Source organism: Podarcis cretensis (genome assembly GCF_951804945.1).
Source record: "Podarcis cretensis genome assembly, chromosome: 12".
Classification (NCBI taxonomy): domain Eukaryota; kingdom Metazoa; phylum Chordata; class Lepidosauria; order Squamata; family Lacertidae; genus Podarcis; species Podarcis cretensis.
In genome coordinates this window covers 55,405,145-55,427,403 of record NC_137181.1, presented here as the reverse complement: position 1 = coordinate 55,427,403, position 22,259 = coordinate 55,405,145, and the positions used below count along the sequence as shown (strand labels likewise).

At 44.0% G+C, this 22,259-nt stretch overlaps 1 protein-coding gene across 2 annotated transcripts in view; it reads left to right on the top strand.

Annotated features, from left to right (window-relative positions):
- The window catches only part of PDE1C (phosphodiesterase 1C), a 280,403-nt gene that overhangs the window by 36,516 nt on the left and 221,628 nt on the right, over positions 1–22,259 (top strand). For both annotated transcript variants that reach the window (XM_079947551.1, XM_079947554.1), the window contains exons 2-3: positions 12,117–12,167; positions 19,215–19,386. In XM_079947551.1, coding sequence (XP_079803677.1) covers positions 12,117–12,167; positions 19,215–19,386 — 223 coding nt within the window. The remainder of the gene's footprint in view (positions 1–12,116; positions 12,168–19,214; positions 19,387–22,259) is intronic.

The window sequence follows — 22,259 nt, the reverse complement described above, 5'->3', positions numbered from 1 at the left end:
TTTCAAAAGATAAAATAATCTGTCTGTCTGTCTCAGAGAGAGAGAGAGAGAGAGAGAGAGAGGGAAAGAGGGAAAGAGAGAGAGAGAGAGAGAGAGAGAGAGAGAGAGAGAGAGAGAATGAATTATAGGGACATACCATATTGGCCCATGTGCCAATAAGAACAGATTTTCAGAGATGCATTAGTATTCACCTTGAAAATCAGGCAAAACTTGTTGTTTTAATTGCCAGATGGCGTTGTTTTCTTTTCCCAGAATGCAGTGTGGTTGTTCTGTTCTTGCAGATGGGTAGCAGTGCTTGCTTTGATGGAGAACTTCTATCTTTTCCCAATAACCCCACCTTTGTTCGGGAGCTTGCTTGTGATTGTGAGCCAAATCAGAAAAGCCGGACACTGAAACTGTTCGACTGAGGCAGAAGCTTTGCTATTTATTTATATTGCCTGGCCTGGGAAAGCCCTCTGAGAAGACTTGCTTTCATGCTCCCTTTAAGACAGCCTCCATTCAGAGGGGTTGTTCTGCGGTCTGGAAAGAACAGGATTAAAAATTACCGTTGAAATACTCAGAAGCTTTTGTTGTTGCTCCTTCATGTCCTAAGTCCCATGGTATAAGCTTTTCACTTGGTAAACTGAAGCAAATGCATGACAGTGGGGGAAGGAGCGTCTCCACCCCCATCGTTCTGCCTGGACACTGAGATCCAGCGCTGAGGGCCTTCTGGCAGTTCCCTCGCTGCGAGAAGCCAAGTTACAGGGAACCAGGCAGAGGGCCTTCTCGGTGGTGGCACCTGCCCTGTGGAACGCCCTCCCACCAGATGTCAAAGAGAAAAACAACTACCAAACTTTTAGAAGACATCTGAAGGCAGCCCTCTTCAGGGAAGCTTTTAATGTTTGATAGGTTATTGTATTTTAATATTCTGTTGGAAGCCGCCCAGAGTGGATGCGGAAACCCAGCCAGATGGGCAGGGTATAAATAATAAATTATTATTATTATTATTATTATTATTATTATTATTATTAGCTAGAAGTAAGCCCCATTGTGGGACTATTAGGGTGTCCTGATTTACAGAGGATGGTCTGGTCCAAGTCTGGTTTAAAGATAAAGACGGGACAACAGGGGCCTTTGAAGTTGCCCATCAACAGTCAGGAAAGCAAACTGAACAGGGCATGTAGATCACCCAGTCAGAGGCGAAGCAACCCAGAGCGGCATTCGTCCCAGGGGGTGTGACACGCATCCTGGGTGTGTGGCTCCGCCCACAGGGCCTGGCGCAAATCCCGGGGGCGTGGCATGCGTCCCACGGGGGGTGCTGCAAATTGGGGTCGGCATTTTGTCACCCCCCTTTGGAATGGCACCCAGGGCAGCCTGCCCCTCCGCCCCTGCACCTAGTGCTGGATTTATGTATAAACTAAGCAAGCTATAGCTTAGGGCCCCACTCTCTTGGGGGCCCCCAAAAAATTTAAAGGAAAAAAAAGCTGGATGTACATTTCCAAAATGTAAATAAAAGCTACATACAGCAACAGTGTTTTGTGTTGTGTAGGCTCCTATGATGTATCTAATGGGTCCTGCCTGCTAGCCTGCTCCCTAAAATATCCCTGGTTTGCTCATTTCTGTATGTAGGGTGCCTGCATTCTGCATGTGCAAATGGCTTTAGATACCTATTACAGTGGCACCTTGAGTTACAAACGCCTCAGGTTACAAACGCTTCAGGTTACAAACTCCGCTAACCTGGAAGAGTTACCTCGAGTTGAGAACTTTGCCTCAGGATGAGAACGGAAATCGTGTGCCGGTGGCGTAGTGGCAGCAAGGGGCCCCATTAGCGAAAGCACACCTCTAGTTAAGAACAGTTTCAGGTTAAGAACGGACCTCTGGAACGAATTAAGTTCGTAACTAGAGGTACCACTGTAGGTCCATAAATTACCGTATCACATATAAAGGTAAAGGTAAAGGTACCCCTGCCCATACAGGCCAGTCTTGACAGACTCTGGGGTTGTGCGCCAATCTCACTTAAGAGGCCAGGGGCCAGCGCTGTCCGGAGACACTTCCGGGTCACGTGGCCAGCGTGACGAAGCTGCTCTGGCGAGCCAGAGCCGCACACGGAAACGCCGTTTACCTTCCCGCTGGTAAGCGGTCCCTATTTATCTACTTGCACCCGGAGGTGCTTTCGAACTGCTAGGTTGGCAGGCGCTGGGACCGAGCAGCGGGAGCGCACCCCGCCGCAGGGATTCGAACCGCCGACCTTTCGATCGGCAAGTCCTAGGTGCTGAGGCTTTAACCCACAGCGCCACCTATCACATATATTCAACACAAAAAAACAGAGACAATTTGTTGTTGACAAAGGACAGCTGGACATATAAAGGGCCCCATTACCTTAGGGCCTCATCAAACCTAAATCCGGCCCTGAGGTCACCTGTTTAAAGTCTTCCTCACTCAGAATATGTGCATTGTATTTCCCTTTTAAATGGTAATCGCTGGTGCTTTTTCTGTGATGGTACTCATTGAGCTCACTGGGTTAGAGCATAGTGCTGGGAACACCAAGGTTGCAGGTTCGCTCTCTGTATGGATGGGACAGCTGCATATTCCTGAACTGCAGGGGGTTGGACTAGATGACCCTCAGGGTCCCTGTCAACTCTACAGTTCTATGATTCTATGACAAGAAGTACCAACATGAAGTACCCCCCCTTTTTTTGCTGCCCATGGCAGCCATTGAGTGCTGCCACTGGGGATGGAACAATTTGCCAATTCAAATCGTTCCCTCCATTTCTCACCCCCCCCACCTTAAATTCAGTTCTGCACATTGCCACAGTCATTTGAATTTTTTTTTCTTCTTTTTAACAAAATCCTCATCAAGGTTCTCCAGTGTTTTAGTGGACATTTCTCCTGATAATACCATTTTTGTATGCTATTTCAACGTACACACCTTTGCAAGCAATTTCTTCCAGTACAATGCCTTTTCGTATGCTATTTTCACTGATATATTTATTTTCACACACACTTTCCCAAGATATCTGCATTTGTGTAAATATGGATTGTAAAACAGCATTTGGGAGGATTGGTTGCATTTTGGTTCTCCTACTGTTTCGAAAAGAGTGAATTCGATACATTTGTCTTTAAATGTGAACTGAATTGATTTTCTCCTCAGCCCTAACTACCCACCCACGGCCCTTTTATCAAGAAATGAACACTGTCACCTCATGTTTTTTTTTACCCGAAAGCACAGGTATCTATTTCTAAATGTGCCTCTAGTCGTATAAATTAGCAATTACAAAATTGATGTCTTCTTTTGTATCTGAGGTTTCCCATCCCATAATTTTGTGTGTGGATTTTTTTAAAAAAAATACTGTTGTTTGTTTGATTGTTCAAATCTTTGCAAGAAAAACATATATACAGTGAGGGAAAAAAGTATTTGATTCCCCTGCTAAATTTTACCCGTTTGCCCTCTGACGAAGAAATGACCAGTCCATAATTTTAATGGTAGGTTTATTGTTTATTCTGTGAGAGACAGAATAACAACAGGAAAACCCCCAAAAACCCAGAAGACAAAAGTCAGAGATTGATGTGCATTATAATGAGTGAAATAAGTATTTGATCCCCTATCAACCAGCCAGATGTCAGGCTACCTGGTATCTTCACTGTATGTAACAAGCTGAGATTAGAAGCACCTGCTGTAAGGGAGACGTCTTACCTGTAATCCCAGCTTGTTACAGTACCTGTACATAAGGCACCTGTCGACAGAAGCAATCAATCCAGCAGATTCCAAAGTAGCCACCATGACCAAGACCAAAGAGCTGTCCAAGGATGTCAGGGACAAGATTGTAGACCTGCACAAGGCTGGATGGGCTACAAGACTATTGCGAAGCAGCTTGGTGAGAAGGTGACAACAGTTGGTGCAATAATTCACAAATGGAAGAAACACAAAATAACTGTCAACCTCCCTCGGTCTGGGGCTCCATGCAAGATCTCATCTCGTGGAGTTGCAATAATCAGGAGAACGGTGTTGAAGCAGCCCAGAACTACACGGGGGGAACTTGTCAATGATCTCGGGGCAGCTGGGACCATAGTCACCATGAAAACAGTTGGTAACACACTACGCCATGAAGGACTGAGATCTTCAGAGCCCACAAGGTCCCCTTGCTCAAAACGGCAAATGTATAGGCCCGTCTGCAGTTTGCCATAGCACATCTGAATGACCCAGAGGAGAAGTGGGTGAAAGTGTTGTGGTCAGATGAGACCAAAATCAAGCTCTTTGGCATCAACTCAACTTGCTGTGTTTGGAGGAGGAGGAATGCTGCCTACGACCCCAAGAACACCATCCCCACCATCAAACATGGAGGGGGACATATTATGCTTGGGGGGTGTTTTTCGGCTAAGGGGACAAGACACCTTCACCGCATTGAAGGGATGATGGACGGGACCATGTATCGTTAAATCTTGGGTGAGCACCTCCTTCCCTCAGCCAGGGCATTGAAAATGGGTTGAGGGTGGGTATTCCAGCATGACAATGACCCAAAACACACGGTCTAGGCAACAAAGGAGTGGCTCAAGAAGAGGCACATTAAGGTCCTGGAGTGGCCTAGCCAGTCTCCAGACCTTAATCCCATCAAAAATCTGTGGAGGGAGCTGAAGGTTCAAGTAGCTACACATCAGCCTCGAAATCTTACTGACTTGGAGAGGATCTGCAAAGAGCAGTCAGACAAAATACCTCCTGAGATGTGTGCAAACCTGGTGGCCACCTACAAGAAACGTCTGTAATTGCCAAGAAGGGTTTTGCCAGAAATTTAAAGAATATTTGGCTAAATACTGTAATATAAGATAAATAGAAAATCCTTAGAAGTAACAAACAGGCCTAGGGGTAGAATAAGGATATGTGGTAGTAAACATTAAGGATTAGAAGATTAATAAAGGAAAAGAGATTAGTAAATGAAAGGAGTTAATAATATTAGAAATATGAACTTGGAGAACCGTTATAAATGGGATATAATGAAATTCAGTTAGAGGGGATTCGAGGAAGTCAGTTAACAATGTTATGAGAATTAGGTATTAGAAGAAATAATCTCTTTTTGTGTTTAATTTTATTGTACTGTACTGTAGTGTGTATTTTGTTGTTGTGTGTTTTGTGTTTCTTTGTCATATCATTTTGTGACAAATATGGAAAATTAATTTGAAAAATTGGAAAAAGAAAAGAAGTTCCAAGTCATCTTTTGAAAAGGGATCAAATCTTAATAATTCAATTTTAAACTATTCTTCATCTTATTACAAGTGACTTTTAAAAGTTATGCTAATGTAGAAACCTATACACAAAGCTCAAAAGATATGCATTAAACATTTCCCCACCCCCACCCCCTTTTTAAAAAGTCCTCTTTCTTTTATTGGGTTTCAAATTAACTGATTTGTCCTGCATAGTTCGATATTTCATTTTGCCAGTCTTCTTTTTCTTCTTTGACGGAGGCTTCCTCCATAGGAGCTGGCTGGTCTTGGCTTGGCGTCCTCTCTTACGTACAGGAACAAAGTATTCCGTTCAGTAAGTTCATCAAGACCTGTACATCTCCATATCAGAACTTCAAATTTTTTAAACAACAATTATTTTCCACATTCCTTTCCAACCTTTATAAGTATTTTCCCAGGCCCCCAACATGGGGCTCGAACCCACAAAGGGGGAGCAGAGTGGAGCACAAGAAGTCTTGATTTTTTAAAAATGCTTTGTGGATCTGCAGCCAATCTTGCCCCTTTCTAAATTTTATTTATTGGTGTGTATGTAAGGGGGGGAATTGTAAATCCACCAGAAAATAAAATAAAATTTGGATTAAGGGTTTTTCTCAGGATGTGTGTGTTGTTTCTCATTGGTTTAGCAATGGTGGCGCTCTCCCTTCATCTGATAGGAAATGCTCAGGTTGTGTGTTTGTGTGTCCACTGGGTCTGTGTGAGAAATGCTCCTATTTTCCTCGGAGGAATGTAGGAGGGTATGAACATATGGCGTACTAATATCAGCAGGAAAAAAAAAACCAAAATAAATTTGAACACTGCTATGTTTTCCTAAGGACGCAGGTGGCGCTGTGGGTTAAAGCCTCAGCGCCTAGGGCTTGCCGATCGAAAGGTCGGCGGTTCGAATCCCTGCGGCGGGGTGCGCTCCCGCTGCTCGGTCCCAGCGCCTGCCAACCTAGCAGTTCGAAAGCACCTCCGGGTGCAAGTAGATAAATAGGGACCGCTTACCAGCGGGAAGGTAAACGGCGTTTCCGTGTGCGGCTCTGGCTCTGGCCAGAGCAGCGATGTCACGCTGGCCACGTGACCCGGAAGTGTCTCCGGACAGCGCTGGCCCCTGGCCTCTTAAGTGAGATGGGCGCACAACCCCAGAGTCTGTGAAGACTGGCCCGTACGGGCAGGGGTACCTTTACCTTTACCTTTATGTTTTCCTAAGCCTATTTAAAGTCTTGTTCTTGCTTGGAGGATCTGCTTTTCATTTTGCCCTTAGAGAGATACTACCTTTTCCTATGAGGAAAGGGATATCATAGCAACGATAGGGAACCCTTTCCTCCATGAGGAGAACTCATGGTGGGTGGGGCAAAGGCAAAAGTGGTTGGATTAATGCAGGCATAGGCAAATTCCGGCCCTCCAGATCTTTGGGACTACAATTCCCGTCATCCCTGTCCCCTGGTCCTGTTAGCTAGGGATGATGGGAATTGTAGTCCCAAACATCTGGAGGGTCGGAGTTTGCCTATGCCTGGATTAATGGATGTGACTCTTCTCTCCCTGGGAGACCAGGGTTCAAATTCCCTCCCAGCCATGAAGCTCACTGCGTGACTTTGGGCCAGTCACAGCCTCTCAGCCTATGTTCCAGTTTTCCCTCAAATTTGGGTCCCCAGCTGTTGTTGGACAGCTGTAGCTCCCATCGCCCCTGACCACAAATCTTGCCAGCTAGGGGCGATGGAGACCAAAGTTTGATAAACACTGATATCTACCTCGCAGGATTTTTCACCTAGGGGTGAGTGTGGTTAGAAGATGATGGTGATGACGATAATTATTATACCTTTCCCATTTGGCTTGGTTTCCCCATCCACTCTGGGCAGCTTCCAGTACATAAGAAAATATAATAAAACACCAGACTTTGAAAACTTCCCAATGTAGGGCTGCCTTCAGATGTCTTCTAAAACTTGTATAGTTCTTTATCTCCTTGACATCTGATGGGAGGGCGTTCCACAGGGAGGGCTCCACCCTAGAGGGTTAGCTCTAGGGGAGAAGACAAACCTAAAGGGTTTTCCTTTATGCTACAGAATCTAAAATAAATTTTGGAAGGGGATTAAGACATCCCCACAGAGCAGGATGTTGGCTAACGTGATACATCCCCACAGAGCAGGATACTGGCTAACGTGAACAGAAAGCGTGTTTCCTATAAACTCACAGACTTCCTAGTACTGAGGCAATAGCAAGTTTAATTCCTTTCTAGGTTGCCGACTGACTGGATTAAACAGCTGGACGTTCTTGGTCATTAGCCAATTCATGTGCACAAATAGAAAAGTGAAGCTTTCATGGCATTGAGAGAAACATCTTTGGCTGCCAGCATCTGTTGGTTCTTAAAGGCACACAAAGGATGTTTTGCTGGATATTTAGCAACTCAGTTAGACAGGCTGTTATATATGTTGACATTTCCATTCCACCTTAAAGAACAGGCATGGGATTGTTACGTGTCACATGTCTGTTTACATTTCAGCACAGTATGCTGGGAACTTCCGTTGTGTGTATAGCTTTTGCTTTTAGCTGTTCTCTCTGAGACGACATGAGAGAGAGACGACATGTTTTTTTGTCCTGATTTATGATTAATAAATCTGTAGTTGTAGTATGCTTCCACAAGCCTCACGCCTATCCTGTGTGTGCAGTTCAATCTGCTAATAGTGTGCCCTAAGGATTCTAAGCCCCTGTGTTCTGGTATCCAATCAGAGAATATTTCAGGATTTGGGCCTCTGCCATTGGCCCTTAAACTCTGAGTCATGATTCGCAGGCTTCATGACTTCCTGTGTTCCACTGGAAGGAGTCTACAGTTGACAAGGGGAGTCTATCTCTAGGGTTAGCCGGTCAGGAGGCAGGCAGTGCAAGTTGAATCTCAACATGATAGGCAAACTTTGTGCACCTGGGGAGAGGCAAACAAAGGGAGAAGGGCTGCTACTTGAGAGTAAGATGATCCTGAGAGCCTGGTTTGGGGGCTGTTTAGTCCAGGGATAGTGGATTGCATTTTGATCCTCTTTATTTTGTCATTTTGCTCCCAAAGAGTCTTCTGCAATTTATGCATTGCCTGTCTTTTAAAACTCCATATCCCCAGTGGTGGAGGAAGGGGGGTGCGGTCCACCCTGGGTGTCTTCACTGAGGGTTTGTGTGACAAAATTAGTTTTAAAAAAATCGGGCTCACGAAACTTTTTAGGAGTGACGTGGTGGCTTAAGTGCCTGCAGGTTCTGTGCTGCCTGAAAGGGCAGTGTGGGACTTCTGTCTGCCTACTGCCTCTGCTCTGATCGCCAAAGAATTGATGCTTTTGAATTATGGTGTTGGAGGAGACTCTTGAGAGTCCCATGGACTGCAAGAAGATCAAACCGATCCATTCTTAAGGAAATCAGCCCTGAGTGCTCACTGGAAGGACAGATCCTGAAGCTGAGGCTCCAATACTTTGGCCACCTCATGAGAAGAGAAGACTCCCTGGAAAAGACCCTGATGTTGGGAAACATGGAGGGCACAAGGAGAAGGGGACGACAGAGGACGAGATGGTTGGACAGTGTTCTCGAAGCTACCAGCATGAGTTTGACCAAAGTGAGGGAGGCAGTGGAAGACAGGAGTGCCTGGTGTGCTCTGGCCCATGGGGTCACGGAGAGTCGGAACACGACTAAACGACTAAACAACAACTGCCTCAGCCTCAGCTGCCCTACAGAGGCTCCAAGCCTCAAAGAGGCTCGCCCCTCCCCCATGGGCAGATTGCCCCGCTCCCAGCTGCAGGACACGCCCCCGCACAGGCACCTGAGAGGCTAGCTACACCGTTGCATATCCCCTCCCCCATCTTAGTGAATTCTTTAATTGTTGCCTAAACATGGTGGAGGGACGTGGGTGGCACTGTGGTCTAAACCACTGAGCCTAGGGCTTGCCGATCAGAAGGTCGGCGGTTCAAATCCCCACGACAGGGTGAGCTCCCGTTGCTCAGTCCCTGCTCCTGCCAACCTAGCAGTTCAAAAGCACGTCAAAGTGCAAGTAGATAAATAGATACCGCTCCGGCGAGAAGGTAAATGGCGTTTCCGTGTGCCTCTCTGGTTCGCTAGAAGCGGCTTAGTCATGTTGGCCACATGACCCGGAAGCTGTACGCCGGCTCCCTTGGCCAATAAAGCGAGATGAGCGTCGCAACCCCAGAGTCGGCCACGACTGGACCTAATGGTCAGGGGTCCCTTTACCTTTACTTTTTAAACATGGTAGAATCACTTTCTATTTTAGCACCCTCATGCTTGGAGCTTTAACATCACACTCTCTAAGGAGGCTTCAGAGAGCACTTTGGGAAATTGTGGAGGCTGTTGGATAAGGGGTAGATGGTTAGTTATTTAATCTTATCACCAGAAAGTGTGGAATGATGCTTCCTTGATGCGATGGTCGTCTTACCTTCCTGCGAAGGAATCAAAGTGAATGCTCATTCGGGACTTCCCAGCATTTGATTTCTCTGCAAAGAAATCAGACTGAGTGCTCATTAAGCAGGTCTTCCGGAAGTGGCCTTGGATAAAAGAGTGCTAATGAGCTAGAATGATGAGTTAATGTTCTTTAATAAACAGCGGGTGCCGCCTAATGGGATCTATACAAAATGGATCATTGACATCTCTCTGGAATGTTCTGAATGGGGAAAGGCAAAGTGACAAACTCTCCAATGAAAGGCAAGGGACAGCTTTCTCCCTGTGTGACCTTGCAGTTGTGAGAACAAGATCAGGTGAAGGCTGCTAGCATCTTGGGGGCAGATATCTCTCGCTGATGATCTGATGCACAGTCGTGGGTTTTGTTTCTGCTAGGAGTGATTAGGCTGCTTGTTTCTATCTTATTTATTTATCAGTAACAGAATGAATGAATGAATATTTCTTTGCGTCAGTCATCGGCCATAGCAATAAAACAACAATACAATATACAAAGAATAGAAATAAAAGTCAATTATAATAAAATACATCTTAGGGCATGGGTAGGCAAACTAAGGCCTGGGGGCCGGATCTGGCCCAATCACCTCCTAAATCCAGCCTGTGGACGGCCTGGGAATCAGCCTGTTTTTACATGAGTAGAATGTGTCCTTTTCTTTAAAACGCATCTCTGGGTTATTTGTGGGGCCTTCCTGGTGTTTTTACATGAGTAGAATGTGTGCTTTTATTTAGAATGCATCTCTGGCTTATTTGTGGGGCATAGGAATTCGTTCATTCCCCCCCCCCCAATATATAGTCTGGCCCACCACATGGTCTGAGGGACAGTGGACCGGCCCCCTGCTGAAAAAGTTTGCTGACCTCTTTCTTAGGGTTTTGAATCAATAGTCAAATAGTGGCTCGTATTCTAATTGCCCCAGCTAAAAACCTTGCAACCTTTGCTGTCGCCTGCTCATCTTGATCTGCCAAGAGAAAAGACACTGTGGCAGTGGTTGGGAGACCTGGAATGGACAATAAAAGAGGGCTGATAATCTCATTTATCCGTAACAGAACTATTACCAAATACCAAGAGTCTCCCGCTAAACCCAGGTACCGCTACCCAGGAGCTTTTCTCTACCTGTGTGTAATGGTTGTGAGGGGGTTACTTGTGCGTAAATTGCCTTCAGATTAGTTAGATTGCTTGCTCAATCATGTTTAGGGTTAGAGCTCGCCCTCCGTGACCTGTTAGTCACTTGCAGAATCCGTCAGTGGGCGTTTCTTGAATCTCTTCCAGCATAAAAGCTGTTTGACCCCAAGTCTCCTCCTATGTTCCCTGCGCGGAACGCGTCTGCGCAAGTAAGGGGAAGGCAGGGGCGTGCCAGCGCTCTCTCCGCTAGTTTCGGTTGAAGGGTCTTGGAGCCCTGACACCGATTCCTCCCTCTCCTCTCTATTGGTGTCACGCTGAATTCCTTCCCCCTTGCTGGTTCCCTCTCCGGCATCGCTCTGGAGCCCTGCCTCCGCTTCTCGCTCTGCTGTCAGTTCCCTGACACTGTGGAAGTAGGGAGAATGCAACAGGATTTTTCCTCTGGTCTACAGCCAAATAAATCAAAGCACACCAGCGTATGTTCCTGCAAAGTGCTCTAACATAGTCCTGTTAGATTACTTAGGTTAGCATTTGCCAACCTTCACCACAGTTCCCATCAACTTCCAGCCAGAATGGCTGGCTAGGCTTCTGTCGAGAGTTATAGCCTGGAGGGGACCAGGTTGGTGGAAGCTGATATATATCAGAGAAACTGTATTTGTAGCACTAACACCCCATGAGCTGCTGTTTAGCTGTGACTCAGAATTGTTTTTTTTCCTGTTGCCTTTTTGTTGCCACCCCTGAACTTGAGAATTGCCTTCCTTCTGCTGCATGGAATGCTTTTATTATGACATTATTATAATGATGGTTATTATGATGATGTTATTATAATGATTAATGGTTTAAAAATTGTCTTGTCTTATTTGGTTTTGTATATAAAAAAGTGCATTAATTCAGTTATAAATGTTCATTATCTATCTATCTATCATCTATCTATCTATCATCTATCATCTATCTATCTATCAATCTATCATCTATCTATATCATCTATCTATCTATCTATCTATCTATCTATCTATCTATCTATCTATCATCTATCTATCATCTATCTATCTATCTATCTATCTATCTATCTATCTAATCTAGATTTTAATTCCAAGGATTGAATCTGACCCTGTGCAAATGGAGTTCCTCTTGCACAATGGGACTTTCAGTTTCCTCTCCTCCCCTGAGTTCTGTTCCAGAGGCATCTGGGGCAGATTTTGAGGGTGCACAGAAGGGGGGTTGGTGTTGTACAAGCAGATGTCTGCTACATGAGAGGAATGGCAATGCTTCTGGAAGCAACCCCAAAGGGTTAAAAGGGCTGTGGGGCGTGCCTTAGTGATGCTTGCAATATATGCATTTTAAATAAGAGCTGCATTTTGTCTTTCAGTTGCAAACGAGGCGGGGGACAAGAATGCTCGGCCGCTTTCAAGATTTGCCCGTAAGTAGCCGAGTTTTGTCAGTTTGCTTCCTGAAAGTTGCAGATCAGTGCACTAGAACTCTCTGCAAAGGAACATGTCAGACAAATGAGCAGTTTACACTCCCTTCTCCTTAACTGTACTCTTTCCTTCCTCCCATCTTTCTGCAGTCATGCCAGAAGGTCCATTTGTGAGCAAGATTGGGAGAAAATTCAGTCTTTCCTGGATTCCACCTTCCCCTATTCCCCTACCTAGCCTCTAATTTTACCATTGCTCATCATCATCATCATCATCATTGATTTATTAATTGCCTTCTAAATGATCATCTCGAGGTGATGTACACTAAATATATTTGCCACTCTCAGTTTGAGATTAGTGGAGAATTAATAAGTACAGTGGTACCTCTGGTTACATACGCTTCAGGTTACATACGCTTCAGGTTACAGACTCTGCTAACCCAGAAATATTACCTCAAGTTAAGAACTTTGCTTCAGGATGAGAACAGAAATCGCATGCCGGCAGCGCAGTGGCAGCGGGAGGCCCCATTAGCTAAAGTGGTGCTTCAGGTAAAGAACAGTTTCAGGTTAAGAACAGACCTCCAGAACAAGTTAAGTACTTAACCCAAGGTACCACTGTATGTGGATTTAAAGCACAAGGAAGGAATTTCAGAGCACTCAGAGCAGAGCATCCTTGGGCTTACAATCTTCAAAACACTTGCTGAAAGCCCATCCATTTCCTGAGAATTTGCTTTCTTCTAAACTTATTAGCCACTGACCTTGCAGATCCCTTAAAAAAATTTCTTAAATGTAATTCTTGTGTACTTCTGCCTTTTTGTACACTGCCTTGCTTTTGTGTATGAAAGGTGGTACAGAAACATTTTGACAATTTTTTTTTTTAAAAAAAAGGAAAGTGTGATTTGAAATCACTGGATCGCAATACAGAAAGAGGTTCTGTGCTATCACTTGTGGTCCGAATTGGCACAATAGATTTTTTTATATATAAATAAAAAAACACACTATGTATGTTAATTCCCAGGATGCCTTCATTATCAACTACTGTTTCGTATGACCATCATCTGCAGTTTTCTTCATTTCTTATTCTTCTGACCTTACTGTTTATAACCTCATACCCTCCAATATTTCCCTGAGAAAAGGGACGCCCTCTTTCTTTGTTCCTTTCTCCCCCTGTGATGAGACTGCATTTTAATGTTTCAATCTTTCAATGTTGTATTTTAATATTGTTTTTAAGTTGTATTCATTCAGCTTGTTTTTATTATTGCTTGTTAGCTGCCCTGAGCCTGGCCTTGGCTGGGGAGGGTGAGGTATAAATAAAATTTATTATTATTATTATTATTAAATACTGGTACTATTATGAATTTTAAATTTTTATATCCCACCCAGCTGATTGGGTTAGCACAGCCACTCTGGGTGACTTCCAGTATATATAAAAACATATGAAAACATTAAACATTAAAAAACTTCCTACTACAGGGCTGCCATCAGATGTCTTCTAAAGGTTGTATAGTTACCGTGGTACCTCGGGTTAAGAACTTAATTCGTTCCGGAGGTCCGTTCTTAACCTGAAACTGTTCTTAACCTGAAGCACCACTTTAGCTAATGGGGCCTCCCGCTGCCACCGCACCACTGCTGCGCAATTTCTGTTCTCATCCTGAAGCAAAGTTCTGGTTTTGCCAGAAGCAGCTTAGTCATGCTGGCCACATGACCCAGAAAAACTGTCTGCGGACAAACACCGGCTCCCTCGGCCAGTAAAGCGAGATGAGTGCCGCAACCTGTCCATTAAACTTTGATTAGTTTAATGTTAAGTAAACGTCCAGTGCGCTTCCAACGCCATAAGTCTTATCTCAGCAGAGAATTTTGTGCAGCGGCTGAAGGAGGCAGGAGAGTCAGTACCTCTTATAAATGAAGAATCCTGGAGCAAGCACTTTGGAACTCAGGGAAAAACTTTATTCACAAAAGCAAAAAACAACTACAAAAAACACCCTGGCGATAAAGCACACATGCTTTTATCTCCGGCATAAAGAAAAACTTTACTCTAAACTTAACTCATATCAGCAAACACGCCCATGGCCACAAACTGAGTCTGCGAGTCAGGTCAAGGGGGGAAGAGAGAGAAACACGGGTGAACTGACTATTTATACAAACCAACTCACATTCTTGGATGCTTAATAACTTCCAGCTGCTCAGTGATTAGAGCGACTTGTTACCTCTTAACCCTTTAGTACCAACACAACCCCAGAGTCATTCGTGACTGGACTTAACTGTCAGGGGTCCTTTACCTTTAAAAGAAAAGTGGGACATTCTGGGATCAAATCAGAACCAGGGATGATTCTGTAAGTCCAGGACTATCCCTGGAAAAGAGGGACACTTGGAGTGTCTGTAAACCACGCCCCCCTCAACCATGAATATTATTTTCCTGGTACTCAGGATGACACTTCATGCAAATGATGAAGTGGACTGCAGTCCACAAAAGCTTTTGCCGTAGTAAATTTGTTAGCCTTTAAGGAGCCACAAGACTCATCACTATTTTTGCGCAAAGAAACTAGCAGGGCTCACTCTCTGCAAATTGTTCAGCTTAGGGTGCAGTATTCCCATATCGCCACATGGTGGCAGTAGAACCATATTTTGCACGCTGTGGCTTAGAAGGAAGAAAACGCAAATGCTGCCACAATGCAAATAATGTGAATTATTCATTTCACATGCACATTGAGGCTTTTAAAAATCTTTTAACAACAGCTGTTGAAGATCCAGTGAAAGTTACTTTTGAAATGGCGTAAGATTGCAAGCGATGAAGCGCACCACTAATAGGTCTCTGGATTTTGCCCTGTTAAATTCTTTCAGCAGGTAGAATGACTCACATAAGACTGAGCACGAAAAGTTGCCCCCAAAAAGTGATCTTTTAAGTTTGGCGGGCAGTTGAATGCGGAATGATTTTATTTTACGTATTATTTATTAATTTCATTAAAAAACTATACACCTGTGTGGTTGTAAAAAAATCTCAAAGAGGTTTTCAAAAAGGATATAACAACAGAATTCAAATAAACAGATGGAGAAAAAGCCTGCCATTCCCCAGCTGCTGGCCTATTAGTTCCCCAAAGACCAACCTCCTAGCCAGTGTTGCTATCAGAGGATAGGCAGCCATTTTGCACAAGACTTTATGTTCATTAAATTAGCCGTCCTGAGCCCGCTCTTGGCTGGGGAGGGCGGGGTATAAATAAAATTTATTATTATTATTATTATTACTTCATCTTGCTTATCTGCATAAATAGGGCTCATGCCTCAAATTCTGAAATTGGAAAGCTGGGAGTAGCTGGATGTACAGCTGCCATTTCTATTTAACTGTTTCATCCATCATTCCCCCCTCCCGCCGCCCGATGAAATCTTTCTCTCTCCTAGAGCATACCGACAAAAATGGAATGGCAGACGAAATTATTTGAGTCCGCTGAGATGGCAAGATTGACAGGGAAAGTTAGGAATCGAGAAGATCCAACATTTAAGAGAGGATGGGATAAATACATGCAATATTTAAAAGATCACTGTAAAAATGTAAAATTTTTGGCTGGCTTTGAATGACTCCTGTAATGTGATATAATTCTTGGAAGTACTGGATAATCTCAAAATAGATGCTGTCTAATATGCAGTCGAGGGACGCGGGTGGCGCTGTGGGTAAAACCTCAGCGCCTAGGACTTGCCGATCGTATGGTCGGCGGTTCGAATCCCCGCGGCGGGGTGAGCTCCCGTCGTTCGGTCCCAGCTCCTGCCCACCTAGCAGTTCGAAAGCACTCTTAAGTGCAAGTAGATAAATAGGTACTGCTTTATAGCGGGAAGGTAAACAGTGTTTCTGTGCGCTGCGCTGGTGCTGGCTCGCCAGAGCAGCTTCGTCACGCTGGCCACGTGACCCGGAAGTGTCTCCGGACAGCGCTGGCCCCCAGCCTCTTAAGTGAGATGGGCGCACAACCCTAGAGTCGGACACGACTGGCCCGTACGGGCAGGGGTACCTTTACCTTTACCTTTAATATGCAGTTGATATAGAAATGTACAGAAGCCAGGTTGGGGAGGAAGGAAGTCTTAATATGGAAATAACTTTGCCTTCTTCCCAACTTTTTAATTATTTTTTACTTCTTTTATTTACCTTACTGTTGGAGAGTTACAGCTGTTATTCGTTGTATAAAATCAATAAAGATTAAAAAGAAAGAAAAAGAAATCTTTCTCTCGCCTGACCCTGCTTCCCCTCCAAGTTCTTCCACGTAGGATCGAAGTGGAAGAGCGAATGTCACATCCAAGTCAAGCTTTTTCGTAATAAGAGGATGGCAGCGACAAATTTCGGCTTCCAGGGATGTATTTCCCATTTGCTCCCATTATGAGAGGAGCTTTGAGTGAGAGATGCTGAACGTTAACTGAAGCAAAAAGCACGAACGGTAATTGCAGCAGGAGAAGGCAGCCCCCCCCCCCCCGGGACAGCAAAGTGGAATGATCTCAGACAACTGAACGTGTTTTTCTTGAAAGAAGAATAAGCTAGAATTCCACATTTCAAAAACCTTGTGGGATTTATAATCTGCAATTTCCATGCATTTCATTTCATTTTCATTTCATTTTTATTAAAGGTATATACGGCCCTTTGCCCAAAGACCACAGGGCGGTTTACAACATGGAACACAAATATGAATAGAATACATGATATCAATTCGCAAATATCTAGATAGAAAGCAAAACAGTTATTTGACTACAATTATAACAAGCATTTTGATTTCATGCAGCAAGTGATTTCTGGCTGTCTTTGCAGAAGAAAAGGGTCACAAGCTGCTTTTTTCCTTTTTCCTTTTTCAAAAAAATGTTCTTCATGAGCTGTTTAATAATAATAATAATAATAATAATAATAATAATAATAATAATAATAATTTATACCCCACCCATCTGGCTGGGTTTCCCCAGCCACTCTGGACGGCTTCCAACAAAAGATTAAAAATACATTAAAACATTAGGCATCAAAAACTTCGTTAAACAGGGCTGCCTTCAGATGTCTTCTAAATGTCAGATAGTTGTTTATTTCTTTGACATCTGATGGGAGGCGGGTGCCACTACAGAGAAGGCCCTCTGCCTGGTTCCCTGTAACTTCACTTCTTGCAGCAAGGGAATTGCCAGAAGGCCCTCGGCACTGGACCTCAGTGTCCGGGCTGAGCGATGGGGGTGGAGACGCTCCTTTAGGTATACTGGACTGAGGCCGTTTAGGGCATTAAAGGTCAGCACCAACACTTTGAATTGTGCTCGGAAACGTACTAGGAGCCAATGAAGATCTTTCAGGACTGGTGTTATATGGTCTTGGCTACCGCTCCAAGTCACCAGTCTGGCTGCCGCATTCTGGATTAATTGCAGTTTCCAAGTCACCTTCAAAGGTAGCCCTACATAGAGCGCATTGCAATAGTCCAAGCGGGAGATAACTAGAGCATGCACCACTCTGGCGAGACAGTCCGCGGCCAGGGAGGGTCTAAGCCTGAGTACCAGATGGAGCTGGTAGACAGCTGCCCTGGACACAGAATTGACCTGCGCCTCCATGAACAGCTGTGAGTCCAAAATGACTCCCAGGCTGCACACCTGGTCCTTCAGAGGCACAGTTACCCCATTCAGGACCAGGGAGTCCTCCACACCCGCCCTTCCCCTGTCCCCCCAAAACAGTACTTCTGTCTTGTCAGGATTCAACCTCAATATATGATACTCTTCCAAGCCACTGTTTTATTTATTCAAGTGCAGTGGTCGTTTGTGCCCACTGAGATTGGTAGGGCCGGGAGACCAACTGGTGTCAGAACCAGTGATAGGAAGGGCCAATTCATTTTCCTCCTTGCTGAGTTTTACAACTGGCAACACTGAGCCTAAGGACGAGGGCTCTCCTGGCTGTGTGTCCTGCTCTTTGCCTTGCAGTCCTTTTTCTACCTGGCCTGGGAGGGCAGGGCCCGGACTGACTCCAGCTACAAAAATGAAGACTGCAGAAGAGGTCAGAAACCATCTTGTCCGCCTCTTAGTGCAGACCCAGGTCATCAAGCCTGAGCTCCCACAGCTGCAGGATTGGCAGCAACAGCAGTAGACATATTATATTCTTACAATAATATTTTATTCCATTGGTAATTAGGCTTTTTAAAACGTGCACTTTCTATTTGACCTTTTTTGGTATTGTTTTCTTTTGAAATCTTTAAGATTGTTATGATTTGGTTCATTTTCCTGCGTTACATGTGCATTCCGCAGCTGCCCTCCTTTGTGGTGCTTCATTTTGAAATCTTTAAGATAATATTTTAGTTGCCTGTTAATTACGTTGCATTGAATGTATAATTTATATTCGACTTCCTTCAGGAATGTTTTATTTTGGATGGTTTTATTTGCTATTTTAACGTGTTGTAGGATGCTTTGAGATTTGTTCTTTAAAATATAAAGTGGCGTCTTCATTACATCCTTTTAGGCGCCAGGTGAAAACATTCCTTTTCAACCAGGCCTTGGGCTGATTAATATTCTACAGCCTTTTAAATGTGTTTGTGGGAAGGGGGGGTATTGTTTTGTTGTTTCTGTTTTAACTATTTACTTGTGTTTTTACCTTGTTTTTATTCTGTGACCTGCCCTGAGACCTTGTGGTGAAGGTTGGCTTATGAATTTAATAAATAAGTAAAATGAACAAAACAACAACTTGAATATTAGATCTCATTCCCTCTCTCCAGGGTTAATAATGAGACTAACCATTGGCACAGCGTGAGATTTTGCATGGGCAAAAGCCAAAGGACTATTTACAGTGGTACCTCAGGTTACATACGCTTCAGGTTACATACGCTTCAGGTTCTCCACTAACCCAGAAATAGTGCTTCAGGTTAAGAACTTTTGCTTCAGGATGCCGGCACAGCAGCAGCAGGAGGCCCCATTAGCTAAAGAGGTGCTTCAAGTTAAGAACAGTTTTAGGTTAAGTTCAGACCTCCGGAATGAATTAAGTACTTAACCTGAGGTACCACTGTACTACTTGTCTTCAGTTCTCTGAAGGGCGAGTTTTCATATCGGTTTGTCTTCTTTTCCGCCTAGGGTCGAAATCTCAGAACTGTCTGTGGAATACCATTATTGGTGGGCTTACAGGGAATCTTAAGGAAAAGCAAAAGCCAACCATCGTCTTTGACCCAAGACCTCCTGAAGAAATCTTAGCAGAGGAGCTGCCAGCGGTGGAGAGTCCCGAAGCACTTGTGAAAACCTCATTCAGGTTTGGCCATTATAAATGCACCTTGCTTAATCTTGATCTTTCTTAATCATCAGCACGTTGAAGTCTGAGGGTTGAATGGGATAACTCTTACAACAGATGACTCTCCAATGCCCTTGCGAAAACAAAAATATTAGTGCACTAAAATTATGGCTGCCAACCTGTGTTTTTCTTACATTGCAATCTAGAAAGATACAAATGCTGCACGACTAGCAGATCTATCAGATTGTTTGTGAAATTTGCCATCTGAAGGATTGTAGTAAATCCTATTATTTTATAAGAATGCGATTGCAGGCCCGAAAAGTTAATTAATACTCTCACTGGGGGATATACGTTGGGAGATCTGGACTGTGATGTTGAAATAGCATTCTTGAAGGCACAAGAAAGGACAGTGCAAAGACACAATTTAGAAAGCAACTTGAACTTACTGGAACAATAGAAAATGGAAGATTAGAAACACTTTCAATATTGTAAAGATCGGTATTGTATAACACTGTTCTTTAATAGGTTTCCCCTTCTCCACTACTAACACTTTTTTCTGACTCATAGGCATATTATCTTTGATGAGCTTTTAATGCATGGATTTTACTTCAGTGTATGTGTTTTTAAATTTTTCAAGGAAAGCACTATGCTACTGTACCAAGGTTGTTTTTTTTTTGTGATTTGACGGTACTGAGAGTTTGGCTATCAGCAAAATTTTGAAAACAACAACATTATTGCTTAGTGCATTGAGTGGCTCTCTGTTGAGCATGTGTGTTGGTTGATGAGAGGTTTGGTGGGAGAGGCAATGGCATAATATTAACCAGGATGCTATCCCATTGCCAGTGTTGAAGTAACAACCAGTGTAGTGAGTTTCTGTATATGGAGTTGGTGAGAGGCACCATCTTGTTTTCTGCCTCAGGCAGCAAAATGTCTTGGGGTGGTCCTAGGGCAGCTGCCTGGGCCCCTTGGCTAACTTAGGAGTCCACTGACCCATAACTAGTGTTGAAAGTTGGTTCAGCTGGAGAATATTTACAGTCCAGTGCAGCTAGGCTCTGCCGAATGATACTTTATTCAACCTGCATCAATTTGTAGAAGACTATAGCCACTGTTGAAGTTTGATTTGGTTGCCAGTCCTGTCAACTTTCAGACATGGAATGGGAGGAAGGGTGCAATATTGTTTTGGGCTTCAGGCAGCAAAATGTCTTGGGCCAGCTCGGTCTGCTGTTGTTTTGCAGTAAGAGAAGCAGTGGCCAGGGGTTTGGAAGTGCTGTTTGGCCAGCAACATATTATTCTGGCCTGTGGATAGCAGTAGGTTCTGACTGTTTCAGATTTGCATTTACACCCAGTGAAATGCCAGAACATTCATGTTAAGAACGAAGCATTGAAACGCCACTAGAGGGCACGAAGTAATAATGGATAATACATCCAAATACATATATTCATCTCCTGGCACAGCATTATAGATGTAAGAACATGTCTGTGTTGTTTCTGAAGTATTTCCTGCACTGGACTAAGAAAGCACTGCTGGGGTGGGGTGAAATTTAAGGTCAAAAGGTTAAGAGTTTCACCAATGCCATTTTTTTCATTTAAATTTCACTTTTGAACTTCAGCTCAAGAGCTTGAAAGTTCCATGGCTGTACCTACTTATTTTTTAAATATATTTATATTTATGTATATTTATTATATTTTGATCCTGACCTTGCTCTAATGAGGCCAGCATATGTCACATCATTGCTTTTATCCTGGAAACATATCTGTGATGGTAGTTACTAGTGCACCTTTATTCAGTAATTGAGTAGAGATCAGTAGAGCCCCGTCAGACGTTTGGCTTCTGAAAGAACGTTTGAAAGCAGGAACACTTGCTTCCGGGTTTCAATTGTTTGGGAGCCGATCTGTTCGGGAGCCAAGGCGTTTGAGATCCAAGGTAAGACTGTATTGTCAACACTGCCTGCCGGGCAGCAGCCCCTCACCGTTTCAGGCAGAATTATTTCCCACATCCCCTTGGAGGCACCAAGGTCTGAAGCGAAACTTGTGCACATGTTTTTTACTGCTGGTGTTTTTATCGTTAAATTGCTTTGGGATGTTTCATGGAAAGTGATTCATAAATAAATTGAAGAAATAAATGGTGCTATTTAAATATGAAGGAACATCATCATCAGGCATGCAGAAATCAATATGCTCAGTTGCCTCTTCTGGTGCCTCAAAAGCCACATGTGGCCACTGAGGACCAGGCTTACTCCTTCCATGTGTGGTGCTGGGTGTAAGTAAGTAAATTAGTAGTAAGTAATTTTTTATTTATACCCCACCCTCCTTGACCAAGACCAGGCTCAGGGCGGCTAACATCAAATATCTAATACATCAAAACACAATCAAACAATTGATTAAAATACAGCTTAAAAATTAGAATCAGGATAAAATTAAATGACTGCCCACAAGTTACAACCATGGGGGTCAGGAACCTCAAGTATTCATCAGGGCCAGCTATCCATGTTGGTCCCACATCAGCTGATAACAGGGCCAAAGAGGTAATTTACAGGGTCCCATAGAGGGGTATCAAACTGGGCCTGGACCGAAGGCCAGGTGGAACATCTCTGTCTTATAGGCCCTGCAGAAAGATGTCAAGTCCCGCAGGGCCCTGGTCTCCTGTGATAGAGCGTTCCACCAGGCTGGTAAGACCCTGAGCGCTTCTTCTTTTTCGCTTAGGATCTGTTTCCTTAATTTAAAGAGGAGACCAAGTGAGACAGGATCACTGCACTGTGGGTTGCAAGCAGATGACCATCTTCCGCTGTCTCCAACCTGCTTCCTAGGAAAACTGTCTGGCATAAAAACGTTTGGCATGAAAATGTGTGGAAATGACGTATAATAGTGACACACACTTGCTTTACTGCTCTCAG